Source organism: Phoxinus phoxinus (assembly GCF_949152265.1).
Source record: "Phoxinus phoxinus genome assembly, chromosome: 6".
Classification (NCBI taxonomy): domain Eukaryota; kingdom Metazoa; phylum Chordata; class Actinopteri; order Cypriniformes; family Leuciscidae; genus Phoxinus; species Phoxinus phoxinus.
This window is the reverse complement of record NC_136881.1, coordinates 2,755,057-2,782,487: the sequence shown is the minus strand read 5'-3', so window position 1 is coordinate 2,782,487 and position 27,431 is coordinate 2,755,057. Positions and strand designations below refer to the sequence as shown.

Here is a 27,431-nt window from a genome sequence, read left to right as displayed (position 1 = left end):
CCTGCACGCGAGAGGAGAGAGGATAAGAGATCTAGTAAATGTCAGTTCAATAGTTCATTCTTTGTGTTTAGGATTGTCTATGAACTATGATGATATTGTAATCATTGTTTTAACTACGTACGAGGCACCGCGAGTGCGAGCTGACATCGCGTTTGTCTCTCATGCTTGCTTTCACTGCGTGATGTGTCAGTGCAGTTATAGGTATGTCCCCAAATTAGTTTTTGTCTTATTATATTTATATCATATTATGTTGTATTAGAATATCACGAGCAAGAGTGCCGTTTTCCTGTGCACAATTTATACAACAGTTAAATTAACAATAAAGTTAACATTGTGTGTTACTTTTTATATTGTCAATATTGTTTGTTTCCCCCTTTTATTTCGCCGACGAGTCCAACAGACAGCGATTCTTTTTTAAAAACTGAAATCCGCGTTTTGAACGAATCATTTGATTCAATGAATGAATCGGCCGTTTGAACAAATCGGTTGAATAAAACTCCAACAACTCGCTTAAGACAGTGACTTACTGCCACCTACTGGCGGGTTTAGTTGCATATTTAAAGAACCCTTTAATTAAAATGTTAAAATTATAAATAATTTCATATTTAAATCTTGAATAGCTTTATTTATGCAATTGCACATTAAGTGTAAATATAGTAATGCCAGTTCGGATGCCGCTTCTGTGTCATCTCTGCACTGCAAGGATGGATTTTAATTTAATTATTTAATTTGACAGTGGTACGGTCTTATTCTAATAGAATTTAATTTGAATGTTAGAATTTGACATAAAAGGTGATGCATACCTCTAAATACGTTTAGAAATAATTTCCATATTTAGGTGAAAATGCCCCTGGAAATCAATTTAAGGTGGCAAATATTGCCCCTTAATAAAATGTTTTATTTCAGTCACTACTGTGAACTGACCACTGCATAGATAGAATATGTTAAATATGAAATGTTTGTGAGTCTGCTGTCAACAACAAACCTAATGGTACCAGTACAAAATCAGTAAAATATCATCTAATTATTATCAACAAAACTTTGAAAATATCGAGATATATTTTTGTTAATATTGCACACCCCTAATGTACGGTATTAATTTTAATTTCTTCAGGTCTTAAAAAGGTCTTAAAAAGCCTTAAATTTGACTTTAAAAAATGTGCAGATACCCTGGATGGATGACAAAATTGTCCTTAGGAAAAGTCTCAAGTGAAATTTTCACATTTTCCTGCACTGAATTAGTCTCTTTCCATGCTGACACCTCTCAGAAGTCTCAACTTCCTCTTTCATTTGAAGGTCCATCAACCACTTCCTCTTATTCTTTCTGCAGCCATCTCTTCAGTCTTTTAGCTTCCATTTGTCATTGCAGCTGTCTGAAATTTTAACACTCAGAAAACCGCAAAACTCAACAGGTCTCATCAGGTTAACATCACAACAGCAGTTCCTCATTTTATTAAATAAAATAAATAAAATAAAGTCTTTCTTTGTGGGAAAAAAAACAAGCATTATTTGCCAAAATGCAGGAAAAAGCAAGAAAACTTCTCTAATTAGAATAGTGTATAATGTAAACGAAGAATTCTTTGTTTACAAGAAAACCAAAATAAAATGACTGTAAGATGTCTGCTTTGTGCTTGTTCAAATCACAATTTCTATTTAGATTCAAAAACGTCTATAGATATAAAGGCTACACTGGTTCTGCGGTACCGTTGCTCTGGAACAGATTATAACATGCTTATGTACCGTCAGTTTAAATCCTGCAGGTGTCGGTGCTTTCTCTGTCCATGCAATAAATGCACATCCTTGAATGAGCGTGATGGATTTCGAGCGCATTTACTTGAACTTCATAGGTAATCTATGGTTTGACCCATTTGAGATGCGGCTAAAATCAGAATTTAAAATGGACTGAATAATAAAGCTCTCTATACGAACTTGACGAGTGATGCCGCGCTGACGGACCATAGACTGTAAAAAAGAGTGACTGACAAGGTTACTCTCTTGCAGGTAAAACAATAAAAAGTATGCAAATTATTAGACAGATCTTTGCTGAAATATATTGTGCTGTTGCTGTGGTTGTTGTTAACAGGCATGTTTATTTTCTCTGCCTTAGGATTGCAAGTGTCATGGGACAAGTGAGGGAATGAGTGGGGAACTTGGCCATCATTTGTCAAGTCAAGTCACCTTTATTTATATAGCGCTTTTAACAGTATGGATTGTTTCAAAGTAGCTTTACAATGATAATAGAAATTATTCTATTATCACTGGAAGTCTCGCGAGTAGTGTGGAAAATGGATACGGCTGCCTGCAACCCTCGTGCTCTCAAATGGTCTCGGTCTCGTCTAAAACCAGAGATCTACAGGACGATTGATGGCAAAGTAATGGTGGAGGATGAGTTACTAAACTTCCTTGCTGTGAAAATTAAGACTCTAAGCCAGGATGTGATTGTCTTATTGGCCACAAACACATTTGACTCTGAGGCAATTGAAGCCTCCAAGAAAGTTTTGTTTGAGCTCTGTCCAGGAACTTCAGAGGTGTGTTGCATACAAAGGGCAGCACAGAGACGCTAACAACATAAAACTCTACCTTAAAGTACTGAATGAATGCGGGTCTAATATTCCTAGATTTGTTTCATATTACTTGGATGAGCTCCCTCCGGTGACATTCTCGAGTTTAAATGTCTCCTGTTTGCTTCGGAGAATGGAGCAGCTTTGTGCGGAAGTGGGAGCTCTAAAACACATAACCCAGTTCCAGACGGGTGTTTGTGAACAAGTTCGTGCTGAAGCTGTGGAAATCAACCACCGGGTATCTGATCTGGAGTGCAGATCTGGTGACCTGACTGCTAGTGCTGTTGCTGCTGCTGCTGCTGCTGCTGGTGGTGGGATCTCTCTAGGATCAAAGAAGGCCTTTCACCATGGCCCGGGGAACGCTATGGAGCCGACGCCGGGGGTGCGAGGTGGCGAACATGAGATGGCTGTGGAGCAGGGAGTTGGAGGCTTGGCAGACCTGCACACAATTGGAGACGCATTTGCGAGCTGTCCTGAACCGGTGCAGTGCAGTCGCGATGGGACTGTCGCGTTGGATGTAGCTATGGGGAAGGATTCTGCTGGGTCAGTGATTTCCACTGGCTCTCCAAGTTGGAGTAAAGTTGCGAGAAATGGCCGGGCTCGGCAGAAGACAAAGTCTGTTGCTACAGCCTTGGTTGGGCATGTGACTACCGCGGGACGTAAAATATCTGGTCCAGCTTCCATCATCGGCACTGGAGCCGTGAGTACTATTAAAACTGTGAAGACCAAAATAGTGAGTGTTTTTGCAACAAATTTTCACCAGACCTTGATGCAGACACACTTGCTGATTATCTTTAAAGTAAACTTAACAGAGTGGTAACCTGTCAGAAAATAGACACGTAGCAGGGTTGGCTCTTTTAAAGTGACTGCTGAATGTAACGATATTGGTGAAATGTACACTCCTGAGCTCTGGCCTGAAGGAGCTCTAATAAGGCGTTATTATGAGCCACGTAAGGCCAGTGTTGTTGATTTATGTCGTGTGCCGTCCGAAAGGGAGGCAAATGGTAGCCTGGTAATACCAGACTCTGCTACTTCACTTTGCTACGTAGCAAGGGCGTAGGTTTGGTCTCAGCTTTGGTGGGGACATCCCACCCCCACACCACCCCCTTATTTTTTCAGCCAATCAAATGACGGCGTTCCTTGTATTGTCGTACTGGCCATGGGAATCGATGCAAATAGATGCAACAGGGTTTTTTTCCTGGCTCAAAACTAGGCGGAGTTGGTAAAATTCTGATGATGAATTTTATTAAAAAGATAATTTAACTTGTATTTTTCATATACCAACATATAGCCTACTCTGTTTTCCACAGTACTTTTGTGGGTGGACCTCGGTATCTCTAGAAGGGTCCGGGGGCATGCCCACCCGTAAGAAAATTTTGTACATTTTAAAGATGAATTCATTAATCGGGTGCACTTTGAGTCACCAGAATCCGCTGTTAAAAATAAATAATCCACCCGCCCAAACCTATGATATTCTCTGATTTAGATATCTGATCATCACATTACAATTATTAAAATTATCAGTGTTAAGCATGATAATATGGGAAAATGTCACACTGTAGTAGGGTGATTTAAAAATAACATTTATTTAAAATAGCCTAAAAGTTCTTCTTTTGGCAAAATTACATTTCTTTAATAGCCTAAACCGAGGCGTTACTCCCTTCAAACTTAAATTGTCAATGTTTCATTACGTCATGTTGGAAAACAATCTTATCAGAATATATATATTTTTTACCTTTATAAAGGGCATTTCCCCCTAATTGTATTAAATGTAGGCTATGCTCAGCGCCAACGCTCCCACCACGCGCTGAAAAATTGCCTAATGAAAATCAATAATAATGCCGATATTATTTCAGTATAGAAACACAGACATCACGGGAGTCTCCCGCATATTGATAGCGGCTCACTGATGCCCGCGAATTAGTTAAAATCGCCCGGAATCGCGAGCGCGCCCGCGAGACAGATACTGTGCTCCAAACCGCGTAGCGCGTGCACGGCAGAGAGGAAGAGAGAGCATGAGACCGCGACACCGTGCGCGTGTGCCTCAAGAAGCGCATGTAATGTTTGATGGACACAGGACAGAATGGACACAGGAACCCAACAGAACCGTCACGGTGGAAAAAGTGTATCTGAGCATGTGACTGTCTATCCGAGTTTTGTCGAGAGCAGAAGGCGGCACCTAAATTGACGGAGGCGCCTCGTAATTCTCTCACAAATATTGGTGGGGACAATTTTGTCATTTAAAAATATTGATTGGGACTAGTACCTAGCGTCCCCCCCTAAACCTACGCCCATGCTACGTAGACAGAGTCTGGAATGGCATAATAGAGAAGTGTTTTCTCTCTCGCTAGGGGTCGCTTGTCGGAAGTTTAAAATCATTGGTTACCCGTAAGCCAATCAGATAAGTTTAGTAAGGACGTATGTTATGTGCCTGTACAGCCGCATCGAACCACAGACATCATGCATCGAACTCAAATCTATGATCGAACTTCCACTGTAAACCTGCTGTAAACACATGATGATGCGAGCGAAATACCGGAGTGAACATGGCTGGAAACGACTTTTGCAGATTATGCGAAGTTAATCTACGCATCCACGGTACAATCACGGCCTCTAAACTTATTTTTGACAGAGTGAAACAAGAAAATATTTGTAGCCAACTCTCAAATTTAGGATTATATCTTTTAAACACAGCCAGTGCCGCTGCTCGCCATTTTGGTGCCCTAAGCATAATTCCTTTATGATGCCCTCTACCCCGAGAAGCTTCATGAGGCACGCGCGCGCTCTGTTGCTCTCTCTCCCTCTCTGCCGTGCACGTGCTACGTGGTTTGGAGCACAGTCTCTGTCTCGCGGGCGCGATCGCTCTAGATTCCGGAGATTTTAACTAATTTACGGGCATCAGTGAGCCACTATCAATATGCGGGAGACTCCCGGAACGCTATTTTTTTTTGGTGCCCTAAGCACAGCGCGTGATGCGCGTGGTGGGAGCGGCGGCACTGGTTCTCCATAACAGAGCGAATTGCATCCCGTGTCTCGTTCCCCATTTCCGCGGTCGTTTCGGTTTTCGATTTCTCTGACCTACATTGTAAAACTCGGCGCTTAGCGTCTACGTCACGGCTCTCAGCCCGCCCTCTGTTCGTTGATTGGTCCGGCCGTCCGAAGGTTTTTTTTTTTTTTTTTTCATGCATAAGGTGTTCAATGCATTTTCTACTGGTTGAGAGAGGAATTACTGCAGTAAATCGACTTAGGATGGTCTATTTTACTGTCATTAGTGAATATTGTAGAATAATTCCACACTAGTAATACAGGTTTGCATGGCCCCAGAAAATTATGCTGTTGTTTACAAATAAGAGCCAGTCATGATTCTAATGAAGTGAGGAATCAGAATGCAAAGACAATTGCAGTCAAAATACAGAACTTTTACTGTGCAAATTTCACAAAAATATTTTTAATGAAAATTTGATATACACAAAAAAAGAAAAAATATTTGTATAAATAATCTTTATTTAAATTTTGTTTTTTCTTTATTTAAATTTCGTTTTTCTTTATTAAAATTTCGTTTTTCTTTATTTAAATTTCGGTTTTTCTTTATTTAAATTTCGTTTTTCTTTATTTAAATTTAGTTTTTCTTTATTTAAATTTCGTTTTTCTTTATTAAAATTTCGTTTTTCTTTATTTAAATTTCGTTTTTTCTTTATTTAAATTTCGTTTTTCTTTATTTAAATTTCGTTTTTCCTTTATTTAAATTTCGTTTTCTTTATTTAAATTTCGTTTTTCTTTATCTAAATTTCGTTTTTCTTAATTTTAAATTCGTTTTTATTTATTTAAATCTACCCTTTACTGTGTCAGTAATTTGTTAGTCAAAAAAATATTAGATTACGTTTTATATTACTAGTGCAGTGTCCGTTCTCGGAGCATATAAGCCCTGCCCGCTTGAGGTGCGCCACTTCCCGCTTGAGGTGCGCCGCTTCCCGCTTGAGGTGCGCCGCTTCCCGCTCGCGCTGTTCTGTAGTTTACTAAAAGTTTATTAATTCTGAATGTGTCTGAATTCTGAAATAATTCTGAATGTTGCGTCTCGCGTGTCCATCTATATTGCACCAAATGCGACACTGCACTCCCTTGTGAAGTCGATTGGATGAACGGTTTTCGAAACCTTTTTTTTTTCTTTTTGGAAACCAAAAAACCTCCAAACAACAGCCCCGGCTCCTCTTTTTGGCACAAGTTCTTCTGTGTCATGTTCTAGTTCTGCAGCATCCATCTTCCCTGTAACGTAACACCAGAGCACTGCTGTGTTTACCCTCACCACGCCTCACAACATTGTAAAGGGTCCGTCTGAAACAGTGTCGCGCAGCGTAACGTTCGCTCCGAAGATGTTGTGTAATTAAATACATCGGTATGGCGGTATATTAAAAATGTATATCGTAACGAAAATATACACCGGTTTTCGGTATGAACCGGTATACCGCCCACCACTACCATATACCTTTGGCCTTCACAATTAACATTGAAGAATTACCATCTACAGCCAGAAACAAAAATGCTATCAGTGGTAATGTGAGTACTAAATTAGACTGGTCAACTCTTTCTGAAGAGGATTTCTTGGCTTATTATACTAACACAGACCAATATCTAAGTAATGTTTATCTGCCCAGAGAAGCTATTATGTATTACTCTTGTGTTCCTCAATCTGACAGTTGACATCCTTACACAGTGTAAGGATGTCAACTGTCAGATTGAGGAACACAAGAGTAATCTATGTGCTATGTATGATGATGTTGTGGCTGCTCTGTTTGAGGGTGGTAAACCTCTTCAAAAACACAGGAGAAACAGGGCCTATAATATTAGACCAGGATGGAATGAGCATGAGCTTGAGAATAAAAAGCTTGCCAATGCTAGATATAAGTATGCTGTTCGTTTTATATCTAGAAATGAGCAAGCCCTGAGGGCTGACTCTATGGCCAGTAAGATGATGAGCAACAATATCGCTGACTTTTGGAAGGAGGTGAGGTCCCTCAATAACTGTAAATCTTCCCTTGTACTGTTGAAGGAGTCTCTGGAGAAGATAATGTTGCTGAAATATGGAGACAGCACTATAGCTCCCTCTTTAACTGTTTAAAACATGATCCATATGTGGAGGACTCTTCTATCAGTAATGAATCAATAAATATTCGGTCCCACTTTATATCAAGTGGCCCTAATACCTGTGAACTAACATGGTAACTACATGTGTACATAGTATGTAACTACTGTGTAAGTACACATTGGTACATAGTATCTACAACTGTATTATTAGTGCAACTACACGTATGTAACAACCCACGTAATGGTATGTGTAAGTACAAATGTGTAACAGGACATTGGTAACAACACTTTTTTCAGTGTAACAGGAATTATGTAACTACATTTTGTAACAACATGTAGCCTATTTGTTGTTCCACTTCCACATGCAGTCTTAGATACTGCAGTTACCAGTTGATGTACACAACAATTACCTTAACAATTACACTTTATATTAAGTGGACAGTTCCTAAAGAGTTACCATGTAACATTGGTATCACAAGGTGAAACTTTAGTTGTAATTCAACATTAGTCCTGCCAGTCATAAATACATGTATTCCAACTGGTAACTGCAGTATCTAAAACTGCATGTGGAAGTGGAACAACAAATAGGCTACATATTGTTGTTACAAAATGTAGTTACATAATTACTGTTACACATGTGTACTTACTGAAGTGAAAATTTTTTGTTACCAATGTCCTGTTACACATTTGTACTTACACATACCATTCTGAGGGTTGTTACATATGTGTAGTTACGCAAATGTTACAGCTGTAGATACTATGTACTAATGTGTACTTACACTGTAGTTACATACTATGTACACATGTAGTTACCATGTAAGTTCACAGGTATTAGGGCCACTTAATATAAAGTGGGACCAAGTATTCTGACACATGAGGTATTTCATGCCATATGGAAATTACCTAACAACAAAGCATGTGGTATGGATTCAATAACTGCAGAGCATCTGAAAAATGTCAGTCTTAGGCTTGCTTCCCTCCTAGCAATCAACTGATTGTATTGATATAAAATACCAAATATTGTATATTTTATACAACATCATTGTATTGCAGAAGATATGAATGATGATGATGACATATACAGACAGTGTTATAAGTTATATGCACAGGAAAACACCATAGCACGTAAGTTTAGTTACTATTCTACTCAAGTTAAAGTGGCTCGGTTCAAAGCTTTCTGTACACCACTCTATACTGCCCATCTGTGATCTTCTTACAAAAAATACAGCATGCAAAAGTTACAAGTTGCCTACAATAATGCAATGAGAATTTTACACAAGGTTCCCAGAGGAGGGAGTGGTAGTCAGATGTTTGTATCTGTAGGAGTAACCACACTGAAAGCTCTTTTAAGAAATGTGATGTTTAAGTTTATGCAACGTCTGGATGAGTCTACCAACAGTATCATGGTGGCACTCTCAAATCCCTTTGTGAGCTGCTCCAGGTACACATCCAGACTGAGAGTGCATTGGCTGAAATGTCTGTATGTATTTAAATTTTTGTATTTTCTTTTTGCTTTACTGTTTGTTTGCTTGTTGTTTTTTGTTTTTATCTGTCCTGTCTTGCGTGGTTTTTGGACATGAGTCTGGCAAATAAATAAACTAACTAACTAATGTAGTTGTGAAGATCATTAGTGATCAGGGGCCGCCAACACGACACCGTTCCAACAGAAAAACCACAACGCGCTCCGGCCGCCCATCCACACAAAAAGTGCCTGGTGTCTCGAGAACGCACTCCCCGGAATAGAAGTAGAAATAGCAAAATCCCCGTGGATGAGGTGTTGGGACAGGCATTCCAACAACCCCCCTGTCCTCATTGCCTCCATCCCTCCCACCAGGGCCAAGTTCAGCAGTGATCACGATGAGGAGTAACCAGGTCCAGCGCCAACCAAGAGAAAACGAGACCGAGAGGATGAGCTGATCGAGTTTATTAGGGAGGACATTAAGTTTCAGAGAGACAGATGAGAGGAGATCACAGGAGAGCAGGGAGAAAATGGACAGATTGCGTTCTCTTCTTGACAGATTGCTAGAGAAATAAAATTTTGGTTTTGTAAATTGAAATTTGTAAATGAAACAATATAATTCTGTACATTATTTTTATGTAAGTTCTAATTTTTTTTAATGTATTTTTTATGTTATAAAAAAAATTCTGTGCATTGTTTATTTTTGTAATGCAAGTTAAAATAGTTGTAAATGAAATTGTTTTATACATTTTTGTTGTGCAAGTTATAACTTGTAAATGTAATAAATAAATCATTCTATACATTTTTACTTAAAGTATGTGACTTGACAGATCGCTGGAGCCTCAGTTCAAGCGGCACGTGAACTGACAATCTCTTACTCTTCACGGTACTTTGATGTCATACACCAAATAGGTTTGCGCAGAGCAAGCAACTGGAGCAAGTTTGCTTCAGAACGCACTTATTAACAGACAGGGTGACTCGGTTGAAAAACCATTCAAAACGTACTCGGTTACCTAACGTAACCTCGGTTCTCTCTAGAAGAGGGAACGAGTACTGCGTAATGTAAAATTACGCACCTGGTAAAGTCTCTTTGCTCGAGATATTGAAGCCAAAATGTATCCTTACATTTGTATATATTGTCAACGCAGTGCAGCAGCAGGCAGACTTAGAGCGGGCTATCTTGCGCACTCATTGGCTGCCCCGCAGCAACTGCAGCAGCCTACCACTGCATAAAGCACTTTAAGAGGATACACATACAGAACGGCACCGCCGGTCTATTCTGAACTCATCTACCCTTGTAGCGCAGCTCACCAAGGCAGTCGTTAGAGTCTTTTAGACTGAAAGAAGTCTAGCCTGCAGGGTGGGAACTTCTAGGTTGTAAAACCTAACAAATGTAGAGGGGGAGGCCCATCCTGCCGCCGTACAAATGTCATGAATAGAAATCCCACTGGACCAAGCCCACGAGTGAGTGAGCCCTAACGCCCAGAGGGCATTGCAGGTCTTTTGACGTGTAAGCCGCAGCAATAGCGTCCACTATCCATCTGTTTCGAGGCGGCGAGACCCTTGCGCCAAACGAAACAAAAAGCTGCTTCGAGCGCCTGAAGGCGGCGGAGTGCGTGATGTAAATTCTCAGCGCTCTGACAGGGCAAAGGAGGTTCGCGTCAGTGAAATGATCTGCGCTCTGAACGGGGTGCCGATCGCTTTGGGGACATAGCCATGTCTCGGTTTAAGGACGACTTTAGAGTCATTAGGTCCGAACTCGAGGCACGCAGCGCTAACAGAAAGCGCGTGTAAGTCACCCACACGTTTAACTGATGCCAGAGCGATCAGAAACGCGGTTTTGAGCGCGAGGTACTTCAGATCCACAGAGTGTAACGGTTCCAAGGGATGTGCTTTCAGGGCCTCTACGACCAAGGAAAGATCCCAGATAGGACCCGATGGGGGCCGTGGGGGATTCATCCTCCTGGCTCCTCTAAGGAAGCGGATGATGAGCTCATGCCTTCCTATCGCCTGGCCGCGTGTCGACTCTGTGAACGCTGCGATGGCCGCGACGTACACTTTGAGCATGGAGGGGGACCTGCCCATGTCCAACAGTTCTTGAAGGAAGCAAAGCACCCACGAAACTCTGCACGTTTGTGGTTCTAAGCCTTAGCCCGTGCACCATTTAGTAAACACAGACCATTTAGACGCATAAAGCCGCCTGGTAGAGGGGGCTCTAGACTGCGCGATCGTGTTCATGACCCCTTCTGGCAAAGCAACGGGTACCCGTTGATTATCCATGCATGCAGAGTCCATCGCTCTGGATGAGGATGCCAAATCGACCCGCCGGCATGGGAAAGGAGGTCTTTCCTCACCGGGATCGGCCATGGGGCTGAGTCTGACAGCCGCACCAACTCCGAGAACCCATCGGGGGGCTATGAGGAGCACCGAATGATGCATTTCCCTGATTCTCTCGATTACCTGTGGTAACATTGAGACCGGAGGGAAAGCGTATAACGGGCATCTGGGCCATATCTGGGCCAGAGCGTCCTCGTTCTTCGAAAATAACCTTGGGCAGTGGGCGTTGTCTGTTGACGCAAATAGGTCGACTTTCGCCCTGCCAAACCGGTGCCACAATAACTGGACTGACTGAGGGTGCAGGGACCATTCCCCCAGGGGAACCTTGTCCCTGGACAGTCTGTCCGGGCCGTCGTTCAGGCGTCCTGGCACATGCGCGGCTCTGAGCGAGCGCAAGTGGTGCTGAGCCCAAACGAGCAGGCGTTTTGCCAGATCACAGAGGGTCCTGGATCTGACACCGCCCTGGCGGTTCACGTATGATACCACAGACATGTTGTCCGTTCGAACCATTACGTGGTGGCTCTGCAGAAATGGGAGGAAGTATTTCACGGTGTACTCGACCGCTATCATCTCCAGACAGTTTATATGGAGGAGCTTCTCCGTGTCTGACCAGAGGCCAAAGACCGGTCTGCCCTCGAAAATCCCGCCCCAACCTAGGTTGGAGGCGTCCGTCGAGATAACTTTTCGGTACGAGACCGCTCCCATTGTCACTCCCCGCTGATACCAGTCGGTCACTCTGATTCGCGAACCGCCGGAGGCCCAGGCTCGGTGATGTACACGAGTGTTGAGCCAGCGTTGCAGTGGGTGCATACGCAATAGACCTAGCCGGAGCATTGCTGCGGCTGAAGCCATAAAGCCCAGCATTCTCTGAAACGTTTTCAGGGGAAACACACTGCCTTTCTGGAAAGACGCGGCCAGACGCTGAACACGACGCGCGCGCTGTGTTGACAAGCGGGCCGTCATTGCCACAGAGTCAAGCTCTATTCCCAGAAAAGAAGCTGACTGACGGGGCAGCAGTGAGCTCTTGGTCCAGTTGACTGTGAGACCCAGGTTTTCCAGATGACTGAGTAGCACAGCTCTGTGAGACACGAGTTCTGCCTCTGATTGTGCTAAAATCAGCCAGTCGTCCAAAGAGTTCAGGATCCGCATCCCCTGACGCCTCAGGGGAGCGAGAGCCGCGTCCATGCACTTCGTAAACGTACGGGGTGCTAAAGACAGGCCGAATGGCAGGACGGTGTATTGATATACCTGACCGTCAAAGGCGAATCTCAAGAATGGCCTGTGACGGGGTATGATCTGTATCTGAAAGTACTCGTCTTTCAGATCGAGAGAAATAAACCAGACCCACGGGCGAATCTGCGCGATGATTTGTCTGGTCGTGAGCATTTTGAACGGTCTTTTCATGAGAGCTTTGTTCAAATGTCTCAGATCTAATATAGGTCTGAGCGCTCTGTCCTTCTTGGGCACGAGAAAATAACTGCTGTAAAAGCCTGACTCGCTCATTGAAGGATGTATCGGCTCTGTCGCCCCTTTGCACAACAGTTTTGCTATTTCTGCGCGAAGAAGGTGTGCTACTTCTGGGTTCACGCTCGTCACGGTCCGGGCTCGAAAGCGCGGGGGACGGCGAGCGAACTGCAGTGCATAGCCCTGTTTTACAATGTTCAGCACCCATTCTGACACGCCCGGGATCGCTTCCCATGTTTTCGCACGCATAGCTAGGGGCAGAATGGTCTCTGTGTTCTGACCGCCGCAGAGCGCGTGCCCTCATTGTCTGAATATTGCTGCTCGCTGACGACAGCAGCCGGCTGTTTCACATTCAATGACTCGGTCGCTAAGGACGGAGAACAATGTGTGGCGCGAACAGCGGAGCGCGTGAGCGGCGTTGGGGGTACAGTGTTTGTTAGTAAGCGTAAGCGCTCACAGGGCTTACGTTCACAACGCAGCCGGTTATACAATGGTCTCCGCGTTCCGATCGCCGCACTGTGCGGGGTCGAGAAACTGTAGTGGAGGTATCAGCGAGGTGCGCACGTTCTCGATGTCTGTATAGGGCGGCTCGCTGACAGCGGCGGCTGGCTGTTTCACATTAAATGACTCGGCCACTTTGGACGGAGAACAGTTGTGGCGCGAACAGCGGGGCGCGTGAGCGGCATTGGGGTTACAGTGCTTATAAGAATGTGTGAGTGCACATGAGCAGTCACAGGGCTTACGTTCACAACACGGCCGGTAAACAAAGGTCTTCGCATTCCGATCGCCGCACTGCGTGGGGTCGAGAACCTGTAGCGGAGGTATCAGTGAGGTGCGCGCTCTCGATATCCGAATAGGGCGGCCGGCTGCATTACATCCAATGGTTCGATCGCTTTGTACGGAAATCAATTTGTGGCGAGAACAGCTGGGCGCGTGAGCGGCGCCGGGGTTGCAGCATTTATCAGTAAGTGTGAGTGCTCGTGAGCGGTCACAGGGCTTACGTTCACAACACGGCTGTTATACTTTAAAGCTTTCGTCCCCTGGAATAACTGTGTAACAGAGCGGGCAGTGAGTAGGTGTGGGCACTGTAACGTGGCACATATCCTACATCTAACACTCGAGCGGGGGGCGGCGCTTCGTGTTGGCGCGGCCCGCCGAAGACAGGCGGAGTGACATCTTCAGCGTCGAACACGGCAAGTCGAGCCCGCAGGGTCGACATTGGCAGTTCTTCGCAGTGGACGCAGCCTCCCGAAGACAGAGCGAGGGCTGCGTGGTCTTGTCCCAGGCGGAGAGCGCAGAAGATGGCGGTCTCCGTCGCTGAGCGGGAAAAACAAGGCATTTTGAAACAAACACCTCGTGCTCTTTTAGACACGTGCGTTGCAGCGGCGAACGCACGGAGAGGATAATACATTATATCATAGACATAGAAAGGATATTGACGCCGGATAGCGTAGCTGGCACGGATGGCTGAAGGTGGCGAAGACGGCCGGCTTCTTCAGGCGCTGTCCTAAGCTGGCTGGACGCTGGATTCGACACCGGCGGCTTCTCTCAGAGATCAGCGTTGCGTAGAGCTTAGCTGAAGAGATGAAAATCAAGGTGAAAGCAGCCTGAGCCCTTCCTTTTATACGCTAAGCCACTCCCATTTTGGCGGGCTTTGACGCGTGAGGGCACGACGTCACGCCGTCACGCCGTCACGCCAGGCTCAGTGGTAGGCTGCTGCAGTTGCTGCGGGGCAGCCAATGAGCGCGCAAGACAGCCCGCTCTAGGTCTGCCTGCTGCTGCACTGCGTTGACAATATATACAAATTTAAGGATAAATTTTGGCTTCAATATCTCGAGCAAAGAGACTTTACCCGGTGCGTAAATTTACATTACACAGTATGAGATAACCTCTCGTAAGATAACTGCTAGTTCAGCTAGGGGGTGGGTTTTGATGCTTTGACACTCAGTGGCGTGATCGTCCGTTATTTGAATCAGCAGTGCTAAGTTTTCAACATTTTAGGTGATATATGCAAATATTATGCATTCTGAATTAATTACAAGAACATTCATCAAACAAATTTCGGCAAATAAAGTAAGGCGTGCTGGAAAAATGTGTAGCAAAATAGTCAGTTACTATAGTGATGTCTTTAAAAGAGACTGCTGTCTAACTTTGTGAACCCTTTTTTGTGCTGTCTGCCTAGGGAGAAATATGCTAAATGAAGCGAGTGGGGTTGAAACAAACAGACCAGCATCCCAAGATCCCCAGGCAACGGACAGGTATGCTCGTAGCACCAGTTTAGGCATCATCTAGCAATGGATGTCAATCTGTTGTGCATGTCTCTGAAGCACCTCAGTAATCTGCAGATTTATGTGTTTTGCTTGAAATTATATAAATAGGACTAATCCCTGCTAACAGATTTTTGTTATAAGTGCGTCCTAAAAATGTGTTGGTTTTGGTAACATATTTTTTTGTAATTGTTGACTTAAGGAATTGAAGCATTATTGAAAAGTATAAAACTCAGCTGATGTGACAAAGATGATTTGTAACACCATTGTTGCGTTTCATATTCATATTCTGTTGATGTCTGTCAGTGTATATAACACTGTCATTGTTAAAGGGGTCATAGGATGCAATTTCTTGTTTTCTTTTTCCTTTAGTGTGTTATGTATCTGTTAGTGCAAGTATAAGATCTGCAGAGTTACAAAGCTCAAAGTCTCAAACCTAAAGAGATATTTTTTATAAAAGTTACAGCTCAGCCACGCCTTCCTAAAACGCTTATTTCAAACACGCCCCCACAAATCTACGTCAGTGTGTGAGCAGAGTTTCATAACACCGCCCAAATGTATAGGCCTACGCAAAAAAAGAAGGTGTAACTTTTATTCTCGCTGTATTATTGTTGCCGTCGGCGCCACTATGTTGTGGAGATGCTGTGTTTTTTGTTTTCGAAAGCCAAACTACTTTGTTTGGCCTTCCAAAAGAGGACACAATTAGAAAACAGTGCTTATACTTTATTTACAACACTGTTCCAGAACAGTACAACCAAAATATTCGACTGTGTGCAGTGCATTTTTCGGATGACTGTTACCGGAACCTGCGAGAGTAAAAGGCCGGTGTTGTACAGAAATCCGACTCCTCGGACAAATCGCACTCCCCTTCACATGCACGCGCCTCCCACATTAATTAGAAACTCTCCCCATTGCACATGAATGTCATTAAAAATAATAATATTTAACCTTTTTTCATGAAAATAGGCTTTATATAGAGTTCATCAAATACATTTCTGTATATTGTATAGAGTAGACTATATATGAGGCAAATACCTGTTTTTTGTTTTGTTTTTTTGCTTAAAGGTGCAATGTGTAATATTTCTGATGATCTATTGACAGAAATGCAATACAAGATCCATAACTATGTTTTCAGTGGTGTATAAAGACCTCACTTAATGAACCGTTATGTTTTTATTACCTTAGAATGAGTCATTTATATCTACATGAGCGCGGGCACCCCCTTCCATGAAGATCGACATATTGTGACGTCATGTTTCTACCGTAGCCGACAGCGAACAAACAGCGCTACAGTGCGCGTTTCGTCACTAACTTGAATGAGAAGCAGCAGAAAAAGACGCAGATATTGTTTAAGACAAGAGCCGACGGAGGGTAAATCTGCTTAGAAGAAGAGGAAGTATGATGAAGCCAGAAATCACTGTGTGCTGTGGTTTGTCATAAAGTGCGAACAGGTCGGAATATAGGCTAATAACTTTGAAATAACTTTATAAATACAAACCTCGGTAACAGCTCTCCGGTTCCTTTGGAGGGCTTCCACTCTTTCGTCCTCTAATGAGCCATCACTCGAATACATTACATCACAGTAATATTTTACTCGGTACATGTTCAGTAGCCTAACGCTTGCGTTACAACACACTTTTAGTTTTAATTGTTCAAAAATAATAATAAATGCAAGTAGGCTAAGTTACCTGATCGTGGTCAGTCAATAGCCGCGTGTGGTGTCCAAGTTTGTAAATAAAGACTGGCTGCGTCTGATATATTTGTATAGCGATTTATTTTTTACTGGAGTGCCGTGAGACATGATTTCGGCCTCTGTGGCATGAAGAAGACTGCATATTCGCGAGGTGGACGTATTTGCATTAGGCTACTCTATTTGTTCTGTGTTTTCTTTCTAGGCGATGTTTATTCATTTTTCATGTTTTTCATCATGTTTTCATCACGCAATCATGTTTTTGATGCAGTGGTAAAGCGCCTAAAAGCTGTCACAAAGCACCGGCAAAAGCAATGATTATGAATATGTCAAATATAGCAAGGAGACATTTTAATTGTTTATTAATAAACATGAAGTTGACGATGCTGACTCGCCATCTTCAAGGTAGCCTAGTGAATGCGCCAGAGAGAATGCACATTTCATACGGATTACATAAGCAGAGAGCAGTCTGTTTTCTTTCATTTTGAATTGTTCTGTTTAAAAGTAGACATTTCAATATAGGTATATTTTTCAGGGGCCGTATTCACAAATAATTTTAAGGCTAAAAGTAGCTCCTAACAGGCGAATTTAGGAGCAACTCCTAAAAATAACGGGCATGTCACTCCTAACTTTAGGACTCCTAATTTTTTTCACTAAAAGTAATTCACGAAGCATTTTAGCCCTAAAAGTAGCACCTAAGTCTGGGACAGCTTAAAAGAAGTCGAGAGGACTCCTAACTCACTAAGACCTATTCACAACGGGTCTTAAAATCGCCGCGCGACGCAGTGTATTGGAGACACTCAATGACACGGAGTTATTACAAAGATACCGCCTTAACCGTGAGGGAATACTGATTGTTGTGGATCTTGTGAGGGATGCAATAACAGCGCCAACTAATCGCAACAACCCAATCAATGCCGAATTTAAATGTATGATAACACTTCGCTACCTGGCAATGGGGAAAATGCAATTGTGTAATACACTCTGTAGACCCCATATTATTCGACAGTTCTTTTTCGACAAAGTTTTCCTTTAGACATTCGCCAACTCCAAAGAAACAAAGCCAGCTTTATGGATATTGCCGGTGTGCCCGGAGTGGTCGGTGCTATAGACGGGACACATATTAAAATAATGCACGTCAGGATGAGGACATGTTTGTGAATAGAAAGAAAACCCACTCAATACCCAGATTGTGTTCGATGCAAACTTCACAATTCTCGATGTTGTATCCGTATCCCAGTGCCGAATTTCCCTTTTATTACGTTTTTTTTTTTTTTCAGCACCAACTGGGCCAGCAGCAGTGACTGTTCCTGCGTCCAGTTGGGTTTTTCTTTTCCGTTTTGGCGAGTTCATAATCTACCGTTATTCAACTATTACATTACTTCAATAGGAGCAACATTTCCTTGCTTTAAGTAGGGTCTATTTAGGCTAATAGGATGTCAATTAACCAAGCAAGTGTTAATGCAAGTGTCGTTTTTCATTATTAGGCAAGTAGCGGTTTTCATTAGGGTATTAGGCTACCTTGATTTAATTTAATTTAATTCACAACTTTTCTCTCTCTCTCTGCCTTTTTAGAATTACACTTCACTGGGGCCTGCACAAACATGTCATTATATGCATTTCGATGACAATACTATTATTATTTTGTGTAGGACACAGTCATATTTAGATGTCGTAATTCCATGATTTGGTGCGTCTGTGTTATGTTTCGCATGATGGCCCTGTCATCTAACAACCAATCACCGTGATCATTGCGAGGAAGCTCGTGCATGAGAATTGACGTCATCCATAGCAACGAAGACTCACTCTTAGTTTAGGAGTTGTCATTTTTCCTTACTAAGAGTAGGTCTGAAAGGCCTACTCTTAGGCCTTGAATTCTTTGTGAATACGGCCCCAGGTCTCTGAAGTAGGCTACCTTATACGCTGAGTTTCGGTTAATTTATGAGACGCGCTCCAGTTCACGCACCTCCGTGTCGTGATTATCTATTGTCTGCTATATTTACTTCTTATTTATTAAATCAAGGCAATTTGTTGATGAAAAATTTATTAAAATGAAGATACAATTAATACAAAACGAAATTCACTTTAAAGAAAGGCTTTGTGCCTTCTTTGAAGTCTCTCTGGACGTTTTAAGTCTTCTAGTGCCGCTTCAGAGCGTTCGCGTCCGTAGCGGAGAACTGTCATGTCTTGTCAAAAACATTGTTTTTTCCTCATTATTGCGAAAACGAAAAATGTAAATAAAATTAATATTTTATGTTCCGTGGAGAGCCAACCATTCTTCATCCGGTGGGTAGTATTACTTTTGATTTGCACAGTGTAATTCACAGAATTACAAAAAAATATTTTGCCTGCTAAAAGTTAAAGATTTTTTTTTTGTCACGCATGAATGCGTGTCTATTTCCCTCATATTCCGGTACATACTCAGGTTGTCCCTGACTCTGCAAACGTGGAGAAAAACATCCTGTCTGAACCACGCCTTGGACATTGTAACGTTAGCTATTTCCCCTTACAGCTGCTTTGATGCTCTTATCCATAGCTCTTATCTTACTAGCATGGAAATAAGCTATGGTAAAGTTAGTGAATAAAATACTAACACAATGATGAACAAGTAAAAATTACAATCGCAATAACATGTGGTTTTACTGAATAATTAAGTAGGCTACATATAATTTAATATATAATTTAAAGAAACCTCATTGCTTGATTTGCTACTCTCTGCTGACTCAGACTTAGACGACAAAATCTTTTATCCTACGTCGGCCACCGTAGCTTCTCATTCGAGTTTGAAAAGGGAGGGATAGGCCGTAAGTGACTATCTGTTTGCAATTCGCAAATCTCACCACTAGATGCCGCTAAAAGTTACACACTGCACCTTTAATTGCATCTTAAAAATAGAAATAAAACAAATGATTAGTGATAATTGACACTTAAAGCTAAGGATGTAAAGAAACCTAATAATAAATTAAATTAAAAGTTATTTTCCGGCACATTAGGGCCCCAAAAGGCATTATTTATTTAATTAATTCTTTCAATTTTACATCTTGCATAGCTATGTGTAACCGGTGGCTCGCGACACCAGGGGCCTGTTTCAGAAAGGAGGTTAAGTGAAAACTCTGAGTATGTTAACCCTGAAATGAGGGAAACTCTGGGTTTTCCGTTTCAGAATGGGAGGTAAATCAAACCCGAGAAAGCAGAGTAAGTCAAGCCCGTTTCTGAAAGTGAGGTAACTTATACTCAGAATCAGTTACCATGGTAACTTACTCTGTGAACCTAACCTGGTCGGGAGCAGGGGCCTGTTTCAATAAGGAGGTTCAACCAACTCTGAGTTAAAACTTGAACTCTGAGTTGACTTACCCTGAGATGGGAAACTCTGAGTTTTCGGTTTCAGATCAGCTAAAATTAGTTAGTTCAATCAACTCTAAGTTGACTGACTCTGAGTTAAGCGCGTGCACCACAACTATAAAAAGCCATTATCAATGGAGCGCAGATATTATGAGTCACCATGGCAACAGCGCCAGACACAAAGAGGAATTACTGTTATACAGTGTTGGGTGTAATTAATTACCAAGTAATCTAAATATTGTAATTTAATTAAAGGGATCACTCTTAATTCTTCTGTAATTTAAAATAAAATATGATGTAATTACATTAAATAGGCTACTGCGTAGACTATAGAACAATTCTGTATAAAATAACAGTGGATTTAACATACATTTTTAAAAGGTATATTTTGAATGTAACCTTCTCCCTCTACACACTTTGATCAATTCAAGAATAATTCATGCAATTGTATATTGTTCATTTTGAAAGCATTAAAAGTGCAGTTTCTTGTCTCTCCTCATTGTATTGTTCAAGTGGTTGAGGTTGATATGGGACTTAGTAATTAATAATAAGTAGACCAATACTTTCTAAAGATAGTAATTATTACATTAATCTAATTACACTGTTGAAGATGTCATTTGTAGTTAGTAATTAATAACTATTTTAGAGTAACTGTTATAATATCAGGTGAAACTGGAAGAACAGTTATTCAACCTAATTTTAATTTTCATGACTGCAGGCATTAAAAGAACGTGGCAGCAGCTGAAAATAAAAAAAATATATATAAAAACATAATTCAATCAGGTAAGGCTTGAGCATATCATGAGTGTAGGCTATCTGACTTTACAAACATTTGACATATTAAATAACTAAATAGCATCCAGTGTCTAGCAGTGCAGCAGCATTTTTGGCTGAGGGAATTCCTTAATCAGAGTTAGTCACTCCTGAAGATCCAAGGACCTTCATAAAATGTAAGAGGTCTATGTGTTATTTTTTATAGGGTATTTTTGATATTTCCATTTATTTTACTTTGGGTTGGGTTTTTCGTTGGTCCCAATAGATTCTGTTATTGGGACTAATATCTATCTAGAGACTAATATCTGTCTTTTGGAGCCTCCTGTCCCAACAGAACCCCAGACAGTTGTAAGTTGCCTACTCAATACACCAGAAATTATGACAAATAGTGTTATAAAGTGTACAAATGCTCATCCTCACAGGATGATGGGTATGAAGAAACAGTTTCTGCGCCACAGAGAGGCCTACAGGGTAATGTTAATATTATGTGTCTACACATCAGACAATCTGCACATTCACATTTGTATGTGGCGTAGCCCATAATCGAAGTTTATATCTAAGTATAAAAGGACATTCTTATCCCCCAAGTGATTTTCAGTAAATGCCACAGTTTAATTCTGTAGAATTTGTTTAGAACTACATGATGTAACTCTAATGTACTGTATTTTCAGTTGCCAGTTAAAGAGTTAACGTTAAATATACTTCATCTTATTAATTTCTTTTTTAAAACAGCGGAAAAAACAGCAATTAATAAATGTACAGAAAGAATGAATGAAGTGTTTAAACACCGCTTCCTCTTTAAAAAAGGGGAGGAGACCGCAAGAAACTCTGGGTTTACTGAAGAAAACCTGCTCCCGACCAGGTTAGGTTCACAGAGTAAGTTGCCATGGTAACTGACTCTGAGTATAAGTTACCTCACTTTCAGAAACGGGCTTGACTTACTCTGCTTTCTCGGGTTTGATATACCTCCCATTCTGAAACGGAAAACCCAGAGTTTCCCTCATTTCAGGGTTAACATACTCAGAGTTTTCACTTAACCTCCTTTCTGAAACAGGCCCCTGGTTTTCTTCGGTAAACCCAGAGTTTCTTGCGGCCTCCTCCCCTTTTTTTAAAGAGGAAGCGGTGTTTAAACACTTAATTCATTCTTTCTGTACATTTATATATTGCTGTTTTTACCGCTGTTTTTTTATTTTATTAATAAGATTAAGTCTATATAACTCCTTAACTGGCAACTGAAAATACAGTATATTAGTCACACATCATGTTCTAAACAAATTCTACAGAATTAAACAGTGGCATTTACTGAAAATCACTGAAGTGTGTTCATCTGTGCACCAGAAGTTGATGGACCGTCCTCCTGCTGTTCTTCCACACACTGGGGGAAATATAAGAATGTCTGTTTATACTTAGATTCTATACTCCACATACAAATGTGAATGTGTAGATTGTCTGATCTGTAGACACATAATATTAACATTACCTCTGTTGGCCTCTCTATAGCAGCAGAAATTGTTTCATCCCCATCGTCCGGTGAAGATGAGCATTTGGTCGAGTACACTTTATAATAGGCCTACTATTTGTCATAATTTCTGGTGTATTCAGTCGGCTACTTACAACTGCCTGGGGTTCTGTTGGGACAGAAGGCTCCAAAAGACAGATATTACCATCAGAATCTTTTGGGACCAACGAAAAACCCAACCCAAAGTCAAATAAATGGAAATATTTAAAATGCCCTATATAAAAAATAACACATATGTAGACCTCTTACATTTTATGAAGGTCCTTGGATCTCCGGGAGTGACCGGCTCTGATGAAGGAATTCCCTCAGCCAAAAATGCTGCTGCACTGCTAGACACTGGATGCTATTTAGTTATTTAATATGTCAAATGTTTGTAAAGTCAGGTAGCTTACACCCATGATATGCTCAAGCCTTACCTGATTGAATTATGTTTTTATAATTTTTTTTTATTTTCAGCTGCTGCCACATTCTTTGAATGCCTGCAGGATTGCACATAGCCTAAATGAAAATTAAAATTGGGTTGAATAACTGTTCTTCCAGTTTCACCTCTGATATTATAACAGTTAGGTAAGTTACTCTAAAATAGTAATTAATTACTAGCTGCAAATTACATCTTCAACAGTGTAATTAGATTAATGTAATAATTACTATCTTTAGAAAGTATTGATCTACTTATTATTAATTACTAAATCCCATATCAACCTCAACCACTTGAAAAACACAAGGAGAGACAAGAAATTGCACTTGTAATGCTTTCAAATGAACACAATTCAATTGCATGAATTATTCTTGAATTGACCAAAGTGTGTAGAGGGAGAAGGTTACATAAAAAAATATACCTTTTAAAAATATATGTTGAATCCACTATTGTTTTACACAGAATTGTTCTATAGTCTACGCAGTAGCCTATTTAATGTAATTACATTATATTTTATTTTAAATGACAGTAGAATTAAGAGTGATCCCTTTAATTAAATTACAATATTTAGATTACTTGGTAATTAATTACACCCAACACTGTATAACAGTAATTCCTCTTTGTGTCTGGCGCTGTTGCTATGGTGACTCATAGTATCTGCGCTCCATTGATAATGGCTTTCTATAGTTGTGGTGCACGCGCTTAACTCAGAGTCAGTCAACTTTGAGTTGATTGAACTAACTAATTTCAGCTGATCTGTTTTGAAACAGACCTCCTTATTGAAACAGGCCCCAGTTATATGCACTTTTCTGCGTTGTGTGTGTAGCTTCGTCGAGACAGACACGGGACAACAGGCGGCAGTTTTGCTGGATCTTTTTAGCCCAAAATAACTCGCCTCTTAAGAACGGTGGAGGCGCAACATCATGTTGGACAATGACTTTCAAATTAGAATGATCAAAACATTCACTGGAATGCTGTACATTTGACTTAGACTGCACATTGAGCCGACATTGAGGCGAACATTGAGGCGACATTGAGGCAACATTGAAGCGAACATTGATGCGAAACCCAAGACATATCGTCAGTACGGTTAAGTACAGCCCCACTACCCCTGTCTACTGGGAACATTAGGTCGTTGTGCAGGGCTAAAGTTATCCTGACTGGCAGTGTCCTCAAACATGACTCAGTTTGAATAGAAAACACAAAGAGAAATGTAATCACAGTTTCAGAAAAAATAAATAAAAAATAAATAAAATAAAAACACAAAAATTTACTTTTGTGTAATGAATACACTTAAGTATTCAGATAATTGTACTTTGCAGAATTACTCATGTAGACTCTCAAAACAGTTCAATGTGACGTTTCATGGAGGAGAAAAAAAGGTTTGTGACGATCACAAAAACTCTGTCATTGAGCTTGCAGCAACGCAAAGAACAGTTCAGTACAGCATTGCACTGAGAAAAAAAAAAAATATCTGGCCATCGCAAAAACTCTGTCAGAGTGTGCAGCAGCGCAAAGAACAGTTCAGTACACCGTGGCACGGAGGAGGAAGAAAAAAAAAGTGCCGATCAAAAAAATATCCCGTCAGTGATGACTGCAGCAGTGCACAAAAAAAAAAAGTTCAACACAAAGCGCTTATATGGCAAAAATAGTCATTAATAAAAATAACCGTTTTTCATCATACCTCATAAAAGGCGAACGTTCAACCTATATCATCCTACGTGATGTGAGCAGCAGATAGTTGACCGCTGATGACGAGATGAAACGATCTGCGGCCGCGAAAACACCCCTCCAGCGATCTATCACAGCACACCGTCGTCTGTTGAAGCAGCAACTCCGGCGATCGGTGAGCAGCCGATCAAGCAGAATCCGAAGGCTCACGGCACCGCATGTAAGCCCTCCAACCGGGTCCTTCTCACCCCGCTCCGTGCGGGTCTCGAACCCGGGTCTCCGGCATTAGAGTCAGGCGTTCTAACAAGGAGGCTAAAGACTGCAGCCTCTAGCATCTGTCGCTAGAGCGCCTATTGAGATCAGAGGAGTGAGGTTTACTCGCACAGCGACTACTAGCTGGCCTCCGTTACATATGGATATACAATTAAAATAGCTGGAGCAATTGCTTTGCGGTCAGGTGCCCTTTTTTAAAGAAAAACTGCTGCCATATTACAATAAATAAAGATTGAGTGCATGCAAGGGTTTAATACAAAGCTACAGGACTTCTGTAAATGGGAACACAGGCTGTGCCCTCAAAATAATTACACTGTAACTTCATTAAGATGGGTCTACTAGGGGGAGTGGGATTTTCAAAGCATAAAATACTGCCTGTTGAAATCACATTCCCCTCACCAGCAAAGGTTTATAAGGGAACTGACTGACCACATCACTTGGTTTGGACATTGTGTGGTGACAAAAGTACCATTTCGGCAATGAGAACGTTTCTGAGCCAAATGAAGATAAAGAAGTGTTCTGGTGACTGGCGTGTTTATTGAACCAATCAGATAAAAGTAAAACAAGAGTCAGCGAGAAGCTCATTTGATTGGCTACATTAAGAAGGTGGACCCGCCCTCCTCTTCATGCTTGCAAAACTCAATAAGTGAGAGCATTGTGCCAAAACTGGAAGCGCATGTAAAAGAAACTGTACAAATCGGGTTATTTCAGGAACTTTTTTGCCCCAAGCACACACCAAGCCATAGACATTTGCAACAGTTTACAGTTTTTTTTTTTTTACACAAAGTTTGATTTTACACAGTTAATCTGTTTAGCAGTTCCTGACTATGTTGTTTTCACTTGTAAATTGCTGTTCACAGACTTGCAGTGCTTTTGGCGGTATTTGTGCGAAAAAAACGTGTCAAAAATGCTGGGTTGTTTTAACCCAAATTTGGGTCAAATATGGACGAACCCAACCGTTGGGTTAACATTTTTAATAAAAAAAATGGGTCCCACTTTATATTAAGTGGCTTTAAGTACACTCTAAAAAATAAAACATTGGGTCAACAAAAAAAAAATGTTAACGTTTTCCACTAGAATTTTTAAGTTAAGATTGCTGGCATAATTACATTTAATTCAAAGGGATGTTTTGAGTATGGTGAAATTTTCAACATGAATGCAAGTAATTAAGTTGATCCAACATAATGTTTTAAGTTAGGGGAAGAAGTTTTTTGGCCACAATAAAACACATTTCTAAGTAACATGAACTTAATCATTTTCAACGTAAATGCAAGTAATGAAATGACTGACTTTTATAAGGAATTATGTATATTTTTAAACAGCTTTCCAATCACTATTTATCTTTTTAGCACCATTTTTAAATTGTAATATATTTCTCTTTTAAACATACATGTAACATTCATCTTTTAATATATTTCCCTTTCAAAACATTTAAATGAACTATAATATTAATATATAATAATATTAACATAATTAAAGAAGTCGTTTGACATACGTTATAACGAGTCATTAATGTCATTTAAATTATATGTTTCATATAATAGAACAGAAGCTATATATTGTGAATTTAAACATTTCTCGAGTCGTTTACCAGCGGCAGACGTCAGGAGGACCAGCCGAGGTAAAGGTTGTTCCAGGCGGCATACATGGGCTCGAGCGCCCGGTGATCCCCTGGGTCTCACACAACCCGAAAACGTCAGATCAAATTTTGAAATAGGCGCTATCTTTATAAATAAACACAGATTTGAGCTTTAAACTACATACTCGACTGAACAACTCTTAAAACTACATTTCGTGACACAATAACACAGTAGTAGCCTATTTTTTAATTTCGCGGCCTTATTGCAAGATGGCTTTTGGCTTAAATTTCACTTGTTTTTACGTTCGTCAATTCTCTTAACGCGCGAATTAACACAAAGTGGTCAAGCATATATCTAGACGCGGCAGGCACGAATTTGACGCGCTATTCGCGTCCGGTGTGAAGCGGATTTCGCCTCGGACGCGCGTCAATTTCGCTTCAAACGCTTGCTTTTTACTCACGTCCATTTTGCGAATGCATTCAAAATGTTCAAGCTTTTGGTGTGAATGCAGCATTATAAATGAAATATGGTTCTTCAAAATAAATTCTCAACAGACAATGAAAGCAGGGCAGGCTGTCAGAGTGCTGTTGAAAAAAAGACCCAACAGCAGAGAACAGGAGACAGAAGCTGGTCAATTTGTGTAATTTTATTCATAAACATAAAAAAAAACTCTTGTGGTAAAATACGAGCAAAAGGTAAAAAATGGTATTCCAAAAAATGAACGGAAAAAAAACGAAATTTGGAAAAATAAATCACACAAAATTTAGGAAAAAATAAAACGGAATTCATAGGGCCCTATAACTCCGAATGGTTTTGAGCAAAGTATCTGAACAAATAGTGTAGCTACTCAATCAGTGACAGGCTAACGTTATAGCTAACGTTAGCTAACTTTACCTCGGCCACATGCAGACTAACGTATACTATCAACACTCAACTCAAATTTCAGAATAAGGACTTATTCGAGATTTCAGTATTCGGTTACTATACAGTAGGC

The 27,431-nt window shown here is 41.0% G+C and overlaps 1 protein-coding gene across 2 annotated transcripts in view; it reads left to right on the top strand.

Annotated features, from left to right (window-relative positions):
- Positions 1 to 27,431, top strand: part of LOC307000975 (F-actin-monooxygenase mical1-like) — a 154,512-nt gene that overhangs the window by 26,736 nt on the left and 100,345 nt on the right. For both annotated transcript variants that reach the window (XM_079617018.1, XM_079617017.1), the window contains exon 7: positions 15,086 to 15,161. In XM_079617018.1, coding sequence (XP_079473144.1) covers positions 15,086 to 15,161 — 76 coding nt within the window. The remainder of the gene's footprint in view (positions 1 to 15,085; positions 15,162 to 27,431) is intronic.